This window comes from Mobula hypostoma, chromosome 11 (assembly GCF_963921235.1).
Source record: "Mobula hypostoma chromosome 11, sMobHyp1.1, whole genome shotgun sequence".
In the NCBI taxonomy this organism is placed as follows: domain Eukaryota; kingdom Metazoa; phylum Chordata; class Chondrichthyes; order Myliobatiformes; family Myliobatidae; genus Mobula; species Mobula hypostoma.
In genome coordinates, this window is record NC_086107.1 from 20125950 (window position 1) to 20145276 (window position 19327).

The following is a 19327-nucleotide window of genomic DNA, read 5'->3' on the forward strand; positions in this document are numbered from 1 at the left end:
GTGTGTATATATATATATATATATATATAAATAAATGTAACTGCTGTTGTGGTTAAGAGTGACAGTCTTGGAGCTCAGAGTTCACTTCACTTTCTACCACAGATACTCTAAACATTGGCACTTTAAGAGGTGGTGGCCTCAGCCCCTTGGCCTACTGCCTGCACACTTGTAACTGCATGGTCTGATTCTGCTCTAATTCCATCTATGATTTTACAGATGATACCATTGTAGTGAGCCTCATCTCAAATAACAAGTCAGAGTACAGGGAGGAGATAGAGAGCTCAGTAACAAGATGATATAACAACAACATTTCCCTCAATGTCAAAAACAAAAACAAAGGAACTACTCATTGACTTAAGAAGTGCTTCTGTCTGCATCAGTTGTCTTGAGGTTGAGAGCTTCAAGTTCCATGGTATGAATACCAGAAGAGGGTCCACAACTTTAAATTCCTTGGTGTCAGCAGTTCAGAGAATTGGGCCTGGGTCCGGCCTGTAAGTGCCGTTATGAAGAAAGCACAGCAGTACCTCTACTTTCTTAGAAGTTTGCAAAGACTCAGCATGTCATCTGAAATTTTGACAGACTTCTATAGATGTATTGTGGAGAGTACATTGACTAGTTGCTTCACAGCCTGGTACGGATAATACCCTTGGACAGAAAAGCCAACAAAAAGTAGTGGATACGGCTCTGTCCAGTATGGGTAAAGCCCTCCCCACATCTACACAGAGTGCTGGTGCAGGAAAGCAGAATCCATCATCTAGGACCCTCACCATCCAAGCCATCTCTTCTCACTGCTGGCATCAGGAAGAAGCTACAGAAGTCTCAGAACCTGCACCACCAGGTTCAGGGACAATTATTACCCCTCAACCATCAGGCCCCTGAGTCAGAGGGGATAACTTCATTCAATTTCCTCGTCCCATTACTGAATTGTTCCCACTGAGCTGGACACTTTCAGGGACTCCTCATCTCATATTCTCAATATTTATTGCTTATTTATTTATTATTATTATTTTCTCTTTTTGTATTTGCACAGTTTGTTGATTTTTTTGGCATATTGATTGTTGTCTGCCTTCTTAGGTGTGGTCTTTCATTGATTCTATTACGTTTCCTGTATTTACTGTGATTGCCCGCAAAAGAAAATTAACCTCAGAGTTGTATATGGTGACATATATGTACTTTAATAATAAATTTACATTGAACTTTGAATATCACCAATAGCTGGTCCAACCATGTTGATGTCACAACCAAGAAAGCTCACCAATGCTTCTACTTCCTCAGGAGGCTAAAGAAATTCAGCATATCCCCATCGAATTTACCAATTTTTATTGATGCAGCATAGGAAACATTCTGCCTGAATGAATAATGTCTAGGTATGGCCACTGCTCTGCACGAGACTTGTAAAAAGCACCACAGGGAGTTGTGGACACAGCTCAGCAAATCACAGGAACCAGCCTCCCCTCTATGGACTCTGTATATATGTTTCATTGCCTCCTTAAAGCAGTCATCTTAATTAAAGACCCCACCAATCCCAGAAATTCTCTCTTCTCCCTCCTATCGGGCAGAAGATACAAAAGCCTGAAAGGACATACCACTAAGCAAAAGGGCAGCTTCTGTCTCACTGTTGTCAGGGTCTTGACTGGATAGAGGAGCTAGAACTAGGGGACATAGCCTCAAGATTCGGGGGAGTAGATTTAGGACGGAGATGAGGTGGAACTACTTTTCTCAGAGAGTGGTGCATCTGTGTAATTCTCTGCCCAGTGAAGCAGTGGAGGCTACCTCAGTAAATATAATTAAGAAAAGGTTGGATAGATTTTTGCATAGTAGGGGAATTAAGGGTAATGGGGAAAAGGCAGGTAGGTGGAGATGAGTCCATGGCCAGATCAGCCATCATCTTATTGAATGGTGGAGCAGGCTCAACAGGGCCAGATGGCTGACTCCTTTTTTCTTACATCCTTATCTCTTGTGTGACAAGATGGACTTAGCCTCACAATCTGCCTCATTATGATCTTGCACTTTATCATTTACTGGCAATGCAATTTGTTCTGGATTGATATTGTTTTACCATATTCTAGCTCAATGCACTGTGTAATGATCTGATCTGTATAGACAGTATGCAAGACAAGCTTTTCACAGTATTTTGGTAGATTTTACAATAAGAAACCAGAAGCAATACCATTGCAGGATATACCAACCCTGATACAGCTGGAAATGTTCCTCTTTTCACTTAAATGCAGTGATGCAATGCTATATGAAATATTGACTCTGTTTCTCTTTATGCAGATGCGCCTGAGTTTTTCTGTATTTTCATTGTTACTCCCATATGTTCATTGTGAATATACTACAGTGTAGGTACTGGAAGAAATCCCATGATCCCAAGAGCGAGAATGAGCGATTCACATTATATAAACAGTGGGCTCGTTTTGGTCAGTTCTACAAGGAGCAGCCTCTTAACCTCATCAGGTGAGTCTGGAGTGATTGTATTGACTTGCGCCCAGTGGGAAAACCCATATATGCAGCACCAGGCATTTAATCTTCTCTTTCTCAGACCTCCCCATCTAACTTCTGTCCATTTTCTAGCAACAAGAAACGGCCTCAAATTGTTCGTTTTCCTTGCAATCCTGTCATAATTAAGAGTCCGCTGATTAGAGTGCTGAATGCATTAGTTGGAGTTCAAATTGCAACCTAACTTGGACCAACTAAGTGTTAAATGGAGGTCAAATTTGGAGCAGAAAAAATTCTTCCAAGCATAGCTAAGAAATTTTGATGCAATAAACTACTTGTATTTTTAAAACTAGCTGGAAAAAGGCAAATGGATTTTGTAACCTAATTAATGTAAATTTGGCCTGATCTTTGCCCTTCAGAAAGTACAAGTCCCTTGTTTAGAACCCATGGAAGCTGTCATTCAATTTGACAATACTACCCGATAGAAGCTATTGCTAGATGCAGTGGAATTAGGCAAGTATGAACTTACAGTATAAAGATTAGCTTTATTTCTTACATGCACATTGAAATAGCAAAGCATACAGTAAAGTGCAAACACAAGGAAATCTGCAGATGCTGGAAATTCAAGCAACACACATAGAAGTTGCTGGTGAACGCAGCAGGCCAGGCAGCATCTCTAGGAAGAGGTACAGTCGACGTTTCGGGCTGAGACCCTTTGTCAGGACTAACTGAAGGAAGAGCTAATAAGAGATTTGAAAGTGGGAGGGGGAGGGGGAGATCCAAAATGATAGGAGAAGACAGGATTGGGGAGGGATGGAGCCAAGAGCTGGACAGTTGATTGGCAAAAGTGATATGAGAGGATCATGGGACAGGAGGCCTAGGGGGAAGGAAAAGGGGGAGGGGGGGAAAACCCAGCGGATGGGCAAGGGGTATAGTGAGAGGGACAGAGGGAGAAAAAGGAGAGAGAGAAAAAGAATGTGTGTATATATAAATAAATAACGGATGGGGTACGAGGGCGAAGTGGGGCATTAGCGGAAGTTTGAGAAGTCAATGTTCAGGCCATCAGGTTGGAGGCACCCAGACGGAATATGAGGTGTTGTTCCTCCAGCCTGAGTGTGGCTTCATCTTTACAGTAGAGGAGGCCGTGGATAGACATATCAGAATGGGAATGGGACGTGGAATTAAAATATGTGGCCACTGGGAGATCCTGCTTTCTCTGGCGGGCAGAACGTAGGTGTTCAGCGAAATGGTCTCCCAGTCTGGATCGGGTCTTGCCAATTTGTGTCAAAATCGGTAAGTGAGGGATGTGCTGGGCAAGTGTCACCATGCTTCCAGCACCAACATGGCAGACCCACAACTCATTAAACCTAACCGTACACCTTTTGAACGTGGGAGGAAATTGGACCACCTCTAAGAAACCCACGCGATCATAGGAAGAACGTGCAAACTCCTTACAGGCAGCAGCGGGAATTGGAACTCAGATTGGTGATTGCTGGTGCAGTGATAGCATTACCCTAACAACTACACTACTGTGCAGGTCTTAAACTAAGACTTTTGCACAGTACCGTAAATTATCTTACAAAATACAAAAACCAATCATTCTACACACACTAGTTGGAATAAGCTAGAATCTCAAGTTAATTTGCCTATTCTTGGAGTTGGTGCATTTTTGTTTTTGTTATTGAATATTCTTCCTATTGAAAATTTCTTAATTCTTCATTATCAATTTTAATTTTGTAGGTCCCCTTTGTTTATCAGGAGACTAACATAAGAAACTCATAATTTTGGCCCCTCGAGCATCCTTTGCTATTCGATGAGAAAGCGAGTGATAAGACCATAAAATATAGGAGCAAAATTAGGCCATTTGGCCCATCAAGTCTGCTCCACCATTTCATCATGGCTCATCCAATTTTCCTCTCAGCCCCAATCCCCTGCATCTCAGCATAACCATTCATGTCCTGACTGATCAAGAATCTATCAACCTCTGCCTTAAACGCATATAAAGACTTGGCCTGTGGGAAAGAATTCCACAGATTCACCACTCTATGGCTAAAGAAATTCCTCCTCATTTCTGTTCTAAAAGGACACCCCTTTATTCTGAGCCTGTGTCCTCAGCTTTTAGAATCTCCCACCATAGAAAACTTCCTCTGCATCAAGGCCTTTCACCATTTGATAGTTTTCAATGAGGTCACTCCTCATTCTTCTGAATTCTAGTGAATACAGGCCCAGAGCTATCAGATGCTCTTCATAAGACAAGACATTCAATCCTGGAATAATTTTCATGAACCTCCTTTGAACCGTCTCCAGTTTCAGTACATCCTTTCTAAGATAAGAGGCACAAACCTGCTCACAAAACTCCCAATGAGGCCTCACCATTGCTTTATAAATTTTCAACATTACAACTTTGCTTTTATATTCCAGTCCTTTTGAAATGAATGCTAACATTGCATTTGCCTTCCTCACCACAGACTCAGCCTGCAAATTAATCTGTAGAGAATCCTGCACAACGACTCCCAACTCCCTTTGCACCTCAGTTTTTTATATTTTCTCTCCATTTAGAAAATAATCAACCTTTCATTTCTTCTACCAAAGTGCATGACTATACATTTCCCGACACTGTATTCCATCTGCCATTTCTTTGTCCATTCTCCTAATCTGTCGAAGTCCTTCTGTAGCCTCTCTACTTCCTCAAAAACACCTGCACCTCCACCTATCCTCATTCAATTCCATCATCCAAATCATTGATATAAAACGTAAAAAGAATTGGTTCCAACACAGACCCCTGTGGAACACCACTAGTCACAGGTAGCCAGCCAGAAAAGACTCACTTTATTCCCACTCTTTGCCTCCTGCCAGTCAGCTACTAGTTTATCCATGCTGGAATCATAGCTTGTTAAGCAGCCTCATGTGTGGCACCTTGTCGAAAGCCTTCTGAAAATCCAAGTACACAGCATCATCCGATTCTCCTTTGTCTATCCTGCTTGTTACTTCTTCAAAGAATTCCAACAGATTTGTCAGGCAAAATTTTTTCTTGATGAAACCATGCTGACTACAGCCTATTTTATTAAGTGGCTACAAGTACCCTAAGACCTCTTCCTAATAATTGATTCAACATCTTTCCAACCACTGAGGTTAGTCTAACTGGCCTACAGTTTCTTTTCTGTCTCTCTCTTGAAGAGTGGAGTGACATTTGCAATTTTCCAGTCTTCCAGAATCATTCCAGAATCCAGTGATTTTTGAAAGATCATTGCTAATCCCACCATGATCTCTTTAGCCACCTCTTTCAGGACTCTGGTGTGTACACCATCTGGTCCAGGTGACTTAACATTCAGAACTATCAGTTTCCCAAGGACTTTCTCTCTAGTTATGGCAACTTCACATACTTCATGCACCTCAACACCTTGAACTTCTACCATACTGCTAGTGTCTTCCACAGTGAAGACTGATGCAAAATACTTATTCAGTTCGCCATTTCATTGTCCCCCATTACTACCTCTCTAGCCTTGTTTTCTAGTGGCCCAATATCCACTCTCGCCTCTCTTTTGTACTTTACATATCTGAAGAAATTTAGACATCTGAAGTGGGTCTAATTCCCTTCTGCCAGCAAACCCTATATCCACTTGATGGTCAACAGTCTATTTACCTCAGTAATCCTATCAAGGTAGAACATTCCAAAGATTAGTATTTCTCTGTGCAAAAGAGATTCCTCCCTATATCAATTCTAAATGTGTGATCTCTTATGAACCACATTCATGAGTGAACAGACATGTCACTCTGTTTCCAATGGTTTATCAACCCTTTGATCCAGATGCAGGGCTCCAGGATCTTGAGGATGAACTAGCTTTACCTAAACCAATAATTTAAAGCAATTACCTTTCACAATCCAAGGTTATATTTTTCAACCGGCCCATATTAGAGTCATAGTTTTACAGCATGGAAACAAGCCCTTCAGCTCCATGTCCATGGTGACCAGTGTGCATTCATGAGCTTGCCGCATTTGCCTGCATTTGGCCCATGTCCCTTTCCTCTCTCTACCACTTCCATTGGCAGCTCTTTCCATATACCCATCACAATCTGTGTGGAGGAAAATCTTGCCTAATTCCATTTAAATCTTTTCCCCTCACCTAATCCCTCTCGGTTTGGACTCACTGGACCATCCTCATTACCAATGCTCTTCTATGCCTCTGTCAGTTTACCATTCAACCTCCTTCGCCACAGGGGAAATGCCCTGAGCCTATTCAGTCTCTCCCCTTAATTTATATGTATATTTATAGCAGGTACCATTGCTTGATCATTTGGAAAGCAGATCTGTGTTAATATATAGTACTGATTGTCTTTTGGCAATGTGATATAGCATCTTAAAGTTCAAAAAATTCAAAGTAAATTTATTATCAAAGAGCATATTTCTGAGACCTCTGTTGGTCAGGGTCGACCATAGATGTTGAGCCCTAGCTGTCTAGATACGCAAAGCGAGGGCAGTACAATATGGAGAGCAAGCTCTTCCCCATGTAACATGCTCCTCCTCTCCGCACGCTTGATGAGCCCAAAGGAATGGCAGAGACTGCTACATTTTGGCACCAGCAGTGTTACAGGATTTGCCAGTCAGTGTTGAACTCAACCTTGGGGACTCTTATCTTTGGGTTTTTCTCTCAGGCTTTACTCCCAAAGGCTTCCCCATGAGTAGGTAGAGCCACAAGGCAGCTAAGGTTTGCGATCAGAGTTCTCCTTCTCCTCACTGAGCTGCCTATCACAGCTGATGAGCCCTATCTGCCTGATAGTTCTAACGTGACAGTAATCCTCCTTTGCCCTTCTGTCAGTAGAAACAGTTCAGCCAGGCTTTGAAGCTAAGCCACATGTGAAGGCCAGGAGCTGGACTTGGTTATCAGAAGCTATGTGGGAGTAGTTAGTGGAGCTTATCCCCATTACCACCACCGGCTATAACAACCTTAAGGAACCATCAAAGTACTTGTATGTCACCATATACAACCTGAGATTCATTTCCATGCAGGCACACTCAATAAGTCCGTAGAATAATAACCATAACAGAATCAATGAAAGACTGCACCAACTTGGGCATTCAACCGGTGTGCAAAAGTCAACAAACTTTGCAAATCCAAAAGGAAAGAAGTAATAATAATAAATAATATAAGCAATAATTTAGAACATGAGATGAAGTGTCTTTGAAAGTGAGTCCGTGGGTTGTGGGGACATTTCAATGATGGGGCAGGTGAAGTTGAGTAAAATTCTCCCTTTTGGTTCAAGAGCCTGATGGCTGAAGGGTGATAACTGTTCCTGAACCTGGTGGCGTGAGTCCTCAGGCTCTGATCCATTCTAGTTTCTCTGCCGGAACAACAGGAGAGATGTTCGGACATCCCTCTGATAATTCTGCCAAGGGAAAAGATTGAGATTGAATACTTTGGTTCCCTCTTCCAGAAAATACTACGGAGAGAAGATTGGAATATATTTTGCCTGGCTTGGTTTTTATACAGAAATGTTGGGAATTGCGGGTGCTGTTGGCTTCATCTGCTTTCTGTTTGGCTGCATCACCAAGGATGGAAATATATGGAGGTAAGCATTCATGTGAACTTCAAGCTGTCAGCATGAAAATATGGTCGATACTTTTGCACCTGTAACATAAGGAACATGAACTTTCCCCACCACTCTCCCAGTCCCCACTAATTCATTACTGTCTCTGATTGGTGCTGAGCCAGTTGTCCAGGTATGCTGGCACTTTTGCTAAAGACACTGAACTAAATGTAGAAAAACTAAGTTTATAGAATTCAAGATTTTAAAAATTACCTTTACCTGTCACACGTACAATGAAACATACAGTGAAATGCGTCGTTTGGCATCATGTCAAATCGGCAAAGACTGTGCTGAGCAGCCAGCAAGTGTCGCAAATATAACATGCCCACAACGCACTATCCAGTGCACCCGGATGAAACCCACACTGCCAGGGGAGAATGTACTGTAAAAAATACCAGCTCCTTACGAGAGCACTGGGAAATGGACCCCGATCTTACAGCTGGTGAAGTGAAGCATTGCGCTAATGGCTACACTGCCACGGCAACAAATTTGGACCCATCTTTAAAAAGCTGTGTTAAATATCATGACGTTTGTTGTTTTGTAGCAGTAGAGTGCAAGACATAAAGAAAATACTATGTTCCAGTAAAAAATGTAAATAAATAGAGCAAAGAAGAACTAGTAAGGTAGTGTTCATGGCCTATTCAGAAATCTGATGGCGGAAAGGAAGAGGCTGTTCCTAAAACGTTGAGTGTGTGCCTGCAGGATCCTGATGGTAGACATGAAAAGAAAGCATATCCCAGGTGGTGAGGGTCCTTCACGATGGATGCTGCATTCTTGAAGCGCCGCCATTTAAAGATGTCCTCAGTGGTGGGCAGGCTTAAGCCCGTGATGACTTGGCAGGCTCTACAACCTTCTGCAGCACAGAGGGCCCTGTTCCTCTGGCACTGCTTACATTCCCATGCCTGAATTTGGACATGAATGCACGAATTCACCACAGACCCCATGCCATGATCATATCTACTGTCTTCGTGTGCTTTCTATTGGTTGGGAGTTCACAACACTGCACTTTACAGTTGCCACCAGTATAACAGCACAAGAGCAAATAGAAATTAAAGGCCAGAATGAATAATAAAGCCCAGCACATTGCCTGCTTTCATTGCTGTGTGCAGTTGACATTATTTCAGATGCTTTCCAAAAATTTTAACCAAGAGCAAGCAAAGATGGTGATCAGTTCTCCATCAGGTCTCCTACCCTCTGTACTTAATGAGAGTAGGTCGATTATCAGTTATCCATATGGGTACAAAAAGCACAGACTCTAAACTTGTCAACCTTGCATGCTGACCATTAAAAATTAAATGTCCTTTTTTTAATTTCTAAAATGAAACATATTTTACATCTCAAATTATAAAATGTAGACTTGCATTTTACTCATCAGTGATTTCCATTTCCCCACAGTGATGAAATCTGTGATGCAGAGATTGGAGGAAGGATAATCATGTGTCCTCTTTGTGATGGATGTGATTTCTGGAGGTTAAACACTACCTGTGAATCAACCAAGGTTTGTATCGAAACAGAATGTGGTACAGTTTCAGATAACAGCTACTGCCAGACCTGCTCCGTAACCCTCCCAGCTCTAAGCTAAGTTATTCTCGAACACTGTTTCCCTCATTATGTTTTTTTAATAGTCATAGGAAGTTCTGAAATAAATTGCGAATACTTCTATCATATTTCACAGATTTCAAAACACAATGATTCAGCTTTTTTAGAACAATCTGTCCTGTTTTCAACACTGTGTCTCTATTATTACTTGACGGGATAATTTTAGAGTTCCGTTTTCTTTTTGTATTGATTGGACTTTCCATTATTTTGCAACAAATTGTCTAGGGAGGATTATTAAAACCTTCTCCAATGGAAATTGAAGTCAGGATTTGCAGAACTTCAAAAGGATGTAGCAATTCACGATGTTACACTACTATTGTTGCAAATTTGGCCATTAACTCAGGATGCATTTGGTTTTGCCCTACAGTCTGCATGCTCTCCTTCCCACGTTTGCAACAGGTTCTCGAAGCTGACTTTATCTTTTGGTTGTATCAGAATCAGATTTATTATCATTGGCATGTTAGTTCTCTACTCATAGAAAAGATCCAGAGGTTCCCAAATATTTTGCGCAGCGTTTCTAGGTTCATTGGCTGCCTGCAAGTCTCTCAGCTGCCTCACCATCCCCCCACCTGCCCTTTACCGACTACCATCCTCTCTCTATCATACTCTCTCAGTTCTCTGTGTGACCTTTTCTTTGTCTTTCACTTCTCCCATTCTGTGAATATTGACGGTTCTGCAAACCCACTGCAGGACCTTTCCTCATTTGGACCCTCCACGCAGTCTCATGTGGCCCATGGGTATTCATTGGGAACTTCTGACATAAGACTTTTTTGCTGTTATTAAAGCCACTTCTGAGAATTAAGCTGATAAATATTTCTACTGGAATACACTTGGAATATTTTGTTCGGTTCTGGTCACCTCGTTATAGGAAGGAGGTGGAAGCTTTAGAGAGGATCCAGAGGAAATTTACCAGGATGCTGCCTGGATTAGGACAGATAGGTTAAGTGGGCTAGGGCTTCCCTCCTTGGAGTGAGGAAGGATGAGAGGTGACTTGATAGAGGTGTACAAGATGATAAGTGAACAGCCAGAAACTTTTTCCAAGGGTGTAAACGGCTAATGCAAGGGGCATCATTTTAAGATGATTAGTGGAAAGTATAGGGGGGGGATGTCAGAGGTAAGTTCTTTATTCAGAGAGTGGTGGATATGTGGAACACCCTTCCAGAGCTGGAGGCAGAGGCAGATACATTAGAGACATTTAAGAGATTCTTGGATGGGCACATGGGTGATAGAAAAATAGGGGTTTTTTAAAATTCATTTGTGGGATGGTGTCACCAGCTACACCAGTATTTATTGCCCATCCCTAGTTGCCCTTGAGAAGGCGGTGATGAGCTGCCTTCTTAACCGCTGCAGCCCCTGAGGTGTAGGTACACCCACAGTGCTGTTAGGGAGGGAATTCCATGAGTTTGTTCCAGCGATAATGGTGATATGTTTCCAAGTCAGGATAGTGAGTGACTTGGAGAGAGATTTTCAAGTGGTGGTGTTCCCACGTATCTGCTGTTCTTGTCCTTCTAGATGGTGGTGGTTGTGGGTCCGGAAGATGCTGCATTAGAAACTTTGGTGTGTTGTTGCAGTGCATCTTGTAGATAGTGCACACTGCTGTAACTGTTCATCAATAGTGGAGGGATTGGACGCTTGTGGAAGGGGTACCAATCAAGTGGGCTGCCTTGTACTGGATGGTGTCAAGCCTCCCGAGTGCTGATGGAGCTGCACTCATCCAGGCAAGTGGTGAGTATTCCATTAAACTCCTGACCTGAGCCTTCTAGATGATGGACAGGCTTTGGGGAGTCAGGAGGTGAGTTATACTCCGCAGGATTCCTGGCGTTTGTCCTGCTCTGGTAGCCACAGTGTTTTTCTGCCTAGACCAGTTCAGTTTCCTGTCAATGGTAACCCCCAGGATGTTGATAGTAGGGGATTCAGTAATGGTGATGCCACTGAACGTCAAGGGACGATGGTTAGAGCCTCTCTTGTAGGAGATGGTCATTGCCTGGCACTTGTGTGGCTCAAATGTGACTTGCCACTTGTCAGCCCAAGTCTAGATATTGTCCAGGTCCTGCTGCATTTGCCTATAAACTGTTTCACTATCTGAGAGGTCACAGATGGTGCAGAACATTGTGCAGTCATCTGCGAACATCCCCACTTCTGACCTTATGATGGAACGAAGGTCAGTAATGAAGCAGCTGAAGATGGTTGATCCTAGGATACTTCCCTGAGGAACTCCTGCAGTGATAACCCGAGGATGAGATAATTGATCTCCATTGTAACCATCTTCATTTGTGTCAGGTATGATTCCAACCAGCGGAGAGTTTCCCCCTAATTCCCATTGACTCCAGTTTAACTATGGCACCTGGATGCCGTACTCAATGAAATGCTGCCTTGGTGTCAAGGGTCATCACTCTCACCTCACCTCTGGTGTTTAGCTCTTTGGTCCATGTTTGGACCGAGGAGGTGATGATGTCAGGAGCTGAGTGACCTTGACAGAACCCAAACTGGCCATCCGTAAGCAGGTTCTTGCCGAGTAGGTGCTACATGATAGCACTGTTGATGACCCCTTCCATTACTTTGCTAATGATTGAGAGTAGGCTGATAGGGCAGTTCTTGGCTGGGTTGGACTTGACCTGTTTCTTGTGTACGGGACACACCTGGGCAATTTTCCACATTGCTGGGCGGATGTCATTGTTGTAGCTGCACTGGAGCAGCTTGGCTAGTGGCACAGCAAGCCCTGGAACACAAATCGTCAGGACTGTTGCCGGGAGTTTGTCCAGGACAATAGCCTTCGCAGTAGCCAGTGCTTTCAGCCATCACGTGGAGTGAATCGGATCGGCTGCATACTGATATCTGGGATGCTGGGGATGCTGCGGAGGAGGCCAAGCTGGATCATCTACTCAGCACTACTGACTGAGGATGGTTGCAAATGCCTCAGCCATATCTATTACGCAGGTGTGCTAAGCTCCTCTATCATTGACGATGGGGATATTTGTGGAGCCTCCTTCTCCAGTGAGTTGTTTGATTGTCCACCACCATTCACGGCTGGACGTGGCAGGACATAGATCTGATCCGTTGGCTGTGGACCACTTAGCTCTGTCCATCATTTGCTGCTTGTGGTGTTTGGCATGCAAGTAGTCCTGTACTGTGGCTTCACCAGAGTGATGCCTCATATTGAGGTATACCTAGTGTTGTTCTCCGCATGATCTCCTGCACTCTTCATTGAACTGGGGTTAATCCCCTGGCCTGGTAGTAATGTTAGAGTAGGCGATATGCTGGGCCATGAGGTTACAGATGGTAGTTGAGTACAATTCTGCTGCTGCTGATGGCCCACAGCACCTCATAGATGCTAGTTATGTAGGAAGGAAGACTAAGATTGATATCTGAGTAGGTTAAAAGGCCAGCACAACATTATGGGCCAAAAGGTCTGTACTGTGCTGCAATGTCCTATGTTCTTTGTATTGGGAAATGACTTTTTGGAGAGCAGGTGGACTTAACCTCAGCCCTTGGAAAATATATAATTTAGGCCTAATGCTTCACCATGTGGTGAACGAACAAAGCCAGTGCTTCAGTGGTATGTTCAGTGGCTTGTTTAGGCAGGAGGAGAGAGGGTGCATTATTTGAGTAAGTATATGATGCTCAGCACTTGTAGGCTGTTCTTTAACAGTGCCAGCAGATATTTGCCAAGAGTTAATTACAGTGAGCATTAGAAGCTATTGTACGGCTGTGCATACAGAATTTCAGACCTGAAGAAATTATTTCACGTAGATAGAGCATTTATTATGTTTCAGTGATGTAGGGGCAAGTTACATCAGTATACACAAGCATAATTGAAACAGCGATCTTTATTGCAGATTAAAAGCAACTAATTTCAAAAAGGCCACCAATAAGAAATGTAAACTGATACCAACTATTGTAATCCATTCAACATGATGCTGTATTTGAAAGATTGCCATTGCTTGTTAATTTAAACCATCTTCTTTTGTGTTTGCAGAATACTCACTTGTTTGACAATGCAGCTACGTTGTTTTTTGCCGTTTTTATGGGAATTTGGGGTGAGTGTCCTGTTTGCTTATTTGGTTAGAAAGTATAAAGTTGTCTTTTTTATAAAAACGTTCACACTGAGTAAGTGCCGCTATCTTTTTTTAATTTTATGGACTTCCTACAGAGATTAATCTGAGCTTCAAGTTTTAATCTTAAAGCTAGGCTAAAAGACCAGCCTGGAGGAGTAACGTGCACTTTCACTGTTTGTGCTTTGGCCAGTGACCCTCTTCCTGGAGCTGTGGAAGCGGAGACAGGCCAAGCTGGAGTACGAGTGGGACCTGGTGGACTTTGAGGAAGAGCAGCAGCGGCTCCAGATCCGCCCCGAGTATGAGTCAAAGTGTACACACCGCAAGAAAAACCCGGTTACTCAGGTACGGCCCAAACTTTATCCAAAAGTTATTATCCTAATCCACCCCTCTACAACTGTATTTATACACGAACATGCACCCCTACGGGTGGAAATGGGCACTTTAACCTCTCACTCCATGCTGACTGTCAAGCTGCCACTTTATTGACAATCTCATTTATACCTCCCATGAATTGCCCACCTAATTCTAGTTCTACGTCTCACTTACATACTTTATATAGGTATCCGTTAGTCTCATGAGACCATAGATTTGCACCTTGGAAGGTTGTATGGAAGACCAGCAGTTGCCCATGCTGCAAGTCTCCCCTCTCCACGCCACCGATGTTGTCCAAGGGAAGGACATTAGGACCCATACAGCTTGGCACCGGTGTCATCGCAGAGCAATGTGTGGTTAAGTGCCTTGCTCAAGGACACAACACACTGCCTCAGCCAAGGCTTGAACTGGTGACCTTCAGATCACTAAACGAATGCCTTAACCACTTGGCCAGGCACCAACACCTTACATACTATGGAGCAATTTACAGTGGACAGTTAACCTATCCTAACAACCCACTTACCTCTAGGCTGTGAGATGAAAGTGGAGCACCCAGGAATACCCACCCAGTCATAAGGATGTTGTACAATCTCCACACGGTCAGCTTTGGAGGTCTGGATTTAAGTCAGATCATCAGAGCTATAAGGCAGCAGCTCTACTAAAACATAGAACATAAGAACTTCAGAACATGGAATAGTACAGCCCTGTATTGGCCCATCCACAATGTTGGCCCAACTTTTTAACCCACTGTCCAATCTACCTAACCTTCCTTCCTATGTAGCCCATAACCCTTCACTTTTCTTTCATCTATGTGCCTATCTTACTTGCTGCCCGTTTGCTGCTGGTGTTTAGGACAGCAAGGAAGGTCCTTCATCTCCCTCTGTGTAGAAGGATTATTCTTTGCTATTTCCGTAATAATAATTTCTTGTCCAATCAGGGTTGTTAGCCCTGAAACTGGAGGACTGGTGGCCACTCTTCGTCTGGCCTCTACCCTTTGATCTGCTTGGCAACAGCCAAAACACTAAGGCCCTCACTCCAACCAACATAGCTCTCCGGGTCATTGAGGATGTGCCTATCTAAGAGTCTCTTAAATAGTCCCTAATGTATCAGACTCTACCACCACTTCTGGTAATGTGTTCAAGGCACTTGCCACTCTGAGTAAAAACAAATAAAGCACCCCTGGCATGACCCCTCACCTCCCTCCACCCACCTGAAATGGATGTCCTGTTATACTGGCTATTGCACCCTGGGAAAAAAACTGCTGGCTGTCCACTCTACCTACGAGTGTCCCACTCTGCGTGGGTGCTCCCAGCATGCAGTCGAGTTGATGGCTGGGAAATCAAACTGTCCCAGTGCTCGATTCTGATGCAGTGATATCTCCATGCAAATGCTCATGAGTAGGACTTGAGATTCACCAGCTAGTCTCCCAATCTCTTCTCTATGACTGCTGAAAGGAGTGCTGACCACCACTTGGGAGCACCTGAATTGGCTGCTTTCCATCTGGTGAAACTGCATGCCATCTGCTTGCTGCTAAAATTGCTTGCCAGAGGTGTTACTTTTTTAAAAATCTTATTTAGAGATACAGGCAGGTAACAGGTCCTTGTGGCCCAACAAACACATGTGAGTATAAGAGCTGGAATGTTATGATGAGGTTGTATAAGGCATTGGTGAGGCCGAATCTGGAGTATTGTGTTCAGTTTTGGTCACCAAATTACAGGAAGGATATAAATAAGGTTGAAAGAGTGCAGAGAAGGTTTACAAGGATGTTGCCGGGACTTGAGAAACTCAGTTACCGAGAAAGGTTGAATAGTTTAGGACTTTACTCCCTGGAGCATAGAAGAATGAGGGGAGATTTGATAGAGGTATATAAAATTATGATGGGTATAGATAGAGTGAATGCAAGCCAGCTTTTTCCACTGAGGCAAGGGGAGAAAAAAATCAGAGGACATGGGTTAAGGGTGAGGGGGGAAAAGTTTAAAGGAAACATTAGGGGGGGCTTCTTCACACAGAAAGTGGTGGGAGTATGGAATGAGCTGCCAGATGAGGTGGTAAATGCGGGTTCTTTTTTAACATTTAAGAATAAATTGGACAGATACATGGATGGGAGGTGTGTGGAGGGATATGGTCCGTGTGCAGGTCAGTGGGACTGGGCAGAAAGTGGTTCGGCACAGTCAAGAAGGGCCAAAAGGCCTGTTTCTGTGCTGTAGCTTCTATGGTTTCTATGGACCAATTAACCTTGTAATTCGTGCATCTTTGGACTGTGGGTGGAAACTGGAGCACCCAAAGGAGTCCCGCGCAGTCACGGGGAGAATGTACGGACTCTTACAGACAGTGACGGGAATTGAACCCAGGCTGCTAGCGCTGTAATAGCACGACGCTAACTGTTACATTAATGCCACTGGTTTCAAAGTTTTATCATTTTTTAATACATGCATTTCTAAATGACAATAAACGAGGACTTTGTGTCCTCATAATCTAATCTAAAAGAAGTGTTACTTTGAAATACATTTTTAAGTTGTAAACCAAGTGAGCTCCGTTTCTGTCAGCATGAAAGTGGTGGTGGAATGGCCTCCTGCATACTACAAATATTGAAAAGGTCCAAATGAAAGTTGCCAACTTCATTTGAACTTTGAGGTAAATTATTGCCAGCCTGATCTGCTCTTGGACAAGGTGTTTCCTTAGTTTCTATCTTTAGCTGCATAGGCGTCGTGGAAAGAATGTGACTGCATCACATATTGTAACTGGCACAGCTTCAATATTCTCTAAAATGACACAGATTAGTATTCCTAGCACAGAAGAATTCACTTGATCACTGATTCTCTGTAAGGAGCAGTGGGGGAGGAGAGTTGCAGGCAGACAATCAGAGAAACAACAGATTTTTTGTGAAGTCTGTTGAGAATAAATCGCTTATTTTGTTTGCAATAATCAAAAATTGTTTCTGTATTAAGTTTTTTATTATTTGACAAGTTCATGTAAAAATGAAACTAGAAGACTGACAAGTGTTATTGCACTGTTAGTCTTAAGGCTTCATCTTAAAGAATAGGACCTATCAAGTGTGACAGTGGAAAAGTGTGTATGGAACCGGAGGAAATAGCAGAGGTACTTAATGAATATTTTACTTCAGTATTCACTACGGAAAAGGATCTTGGTGATTGTAGGGATGACTTGCAGCAGACTGAAAAGCTTGAGCATGTAGATATTAAAAAAGAGGATGTGCTGGAGCTTTTGGAAAGCATCAAGTTGGATAAGTCACCGGGATCGGACGGGATGTACCCCAGGCTACTGTGGGAAGTGAGGGAAGAGATTGCTGAGCCTCTGGCAATGATCTTTGCATCATCAATGGGGACGGGAGAGGATCCGGAGGATGGGAGGGTTGTGGATGTTGTTCCCTTATTCAAGAAAGGGAGTAGGGATAGCCCAGGAAATTATAGACCAGTGAGTCTTACCTCGGTGGTTGGCAAGTTGATGGAGAAGAGGCAGGATTTATGAGCATTTGGAGAGGTATAATATGATTAAGAATAGTCAGCATGGCTTTGTCAAGGGCAGGTCGTGCCTTACGAACCTGATTAAATTTTTTGAGGCTGTGACTAAACACATTGATGAAGGAAGAGCAGTAGATGTAGTGTGTATGGATTTCAGCAAGGCATTTGATAAGGTACCCCATGCAAGGCTTATTGAGAAAGTAAGGAGCATGGGATCCAAGGGGACATTGCTTTGTGGATCCAGAACTGGCTTTCCTACAGTAGGCAAAGAGTGGTTGTAGACAGGTTATATTCTGCATGGAGGTTGGTCACCAGTGGAGTGCCTCAGGGATCGGTTCTGGGACCCTTACACTTAGTAATTTTTATAAATGACCTGGATGACGAAGTGGAGGGATGGGTTAGTAAGTTTGCTGATGAAACAGAGGTTGGAGGTGTTGTGGACAGTGTGGAGGGCTGTCAGAGTTTACTGTAGGACGTTGATAGGATGCAAAACTGGGCTGAGAAGTGGCAGATGGAGTTCAACCCAGTTAAGTGTGAAGTGGTTCATTTTGGTAGTCAAATATGATGGCAGAATATAGTATTAATGGTGAGACTCTCGGCAGTGTAGAGGATCAGAGGGATCTTGGAGTCCGAGTCCATAGGACACTCAAAGCAGCTGCGCAGGTTGACTCTGTGGTTAAGAAGGCATACAGTGTATTGGCCTTCATCAATCGTGGAATTGAATTTAGGAGTTGAGAGGTAATGTTGCAGCTATATAGGACCCTGGTCAGACCCCACTTGGAGTACACTGCTCATTTCTGGTTGCCTCACTACAGAAAGGATGTGGAAGCCATAGAAAGGGTGCAGAGGAGATTTACAAGGATGTTTCCTGGATTGGGGAGCATGCCTTATGAGAATAGGTTGTGTGAACTCGGCCTTTTCTCCTTGGAGCGACGGAGGATGAGAGGTGACCTGATAGAGGTGTATAAGATAAATGAGAGGGATTGTTCATGTGGATAGTCAGAGGCTTTTTCCCAGGGCTGAAATGGTTGCCACAAGAGGACACAGGTTTAAGATGCTGGGGAGTAACTACAGAGGAGATGTCAGGGGTAAGTTTTTTACTCAGAGAGTGGTGAGTGCGTGGAATGGGCTGCCAGCAACGGTGGTGGAGGCGGATACGGTAGGGTCTTTTAAGTGACTTTTGGATAGGTACATGGAGCTTAGAAAAATAGAGGGCTATAGGTAAGCCTAGTGATTTCTAAGGTAGGGACATGTTCGGTACAACTTTGTGGGCCGAAGGGCCTGTATTGTGCTGTAGGTTTTCTATATTTATATGAACATGTCTATTGACTAACATCAGTCATTACTGTCTAGTCTGCTGCAGCATCCTGTTGCAGTATATGAAAACTACAGCAGTCAGCTCAGCAGAAAAAGGCCTTCCGTCACTGCCGGACTTGTATGTGTCCTGGGCAAAGAAGTTTGTAGGAAAAATCATTGTGAATACTACCAACCCTGCAGACCAACTTTCCCAAAAGCTTTCTTCTGGAAAACACTGTTGTGTTGCCTGTTACATTGCTGGTGTTTAGGGCAGCAATGAAGGTCATCCATTGTCCTCTTAACACGAGGGGGCGTAGTTTGAAGGTGCTTGGAAATAGGTACAAGGGGGATGTCAGGTAAATTTTCACACAGAGAGTGGTGGGTGCGTGGAATGCACTGCAGCGAAGGTGGTAGGGGTGGATACAATAGGGCCTTTTAAGAGACTCTTAGATAGGTACACGGAGCTTAGAAAAATAGAGGGCCCTGCGGCAGGGAAAT

At 43.5% G+C, this 19327-nt stretch overlaps 1 protein-coding gene across 9 annotated transcripts in view; it reads left to right on the forward strand.

Annotated features, from left to right (window-relative positions):
* Nucleotides 1-19327, forward strand: part of ano5a (anoctamin 5a) — a 270568-nt gene that overhangs the window by 209700 nt on the left and 41541 nt on the right. For all 9 annotated transcript variants that reach the window (XM_063061746.1, XM_063061747.1, XM_063061748.1 and 6 more), the window contains 5 exons: nucleotides 2342-2457; nucleotides 7873-8007; nucleotides 9421-9523; nucleotides 13601-13661; nucleotides 13870-14021. In XM_063061746.1, the coding sequence (XP_062917816.1) occupies nucleotides 2342-2457; nucleotides 7873-8007; nucleotides 9421-9523; nucleotides 13601-13661; nucleotides 13870-14021 (567 nt within the window). The remainder of the gene's footprint in view (nucleotides 1-2341; nucleotides 2458-7872; nucleotides 8008-9420; nucleotides 9524-13600; nucleotides 13662-13869; nucleotides 14022-19327) is intronic.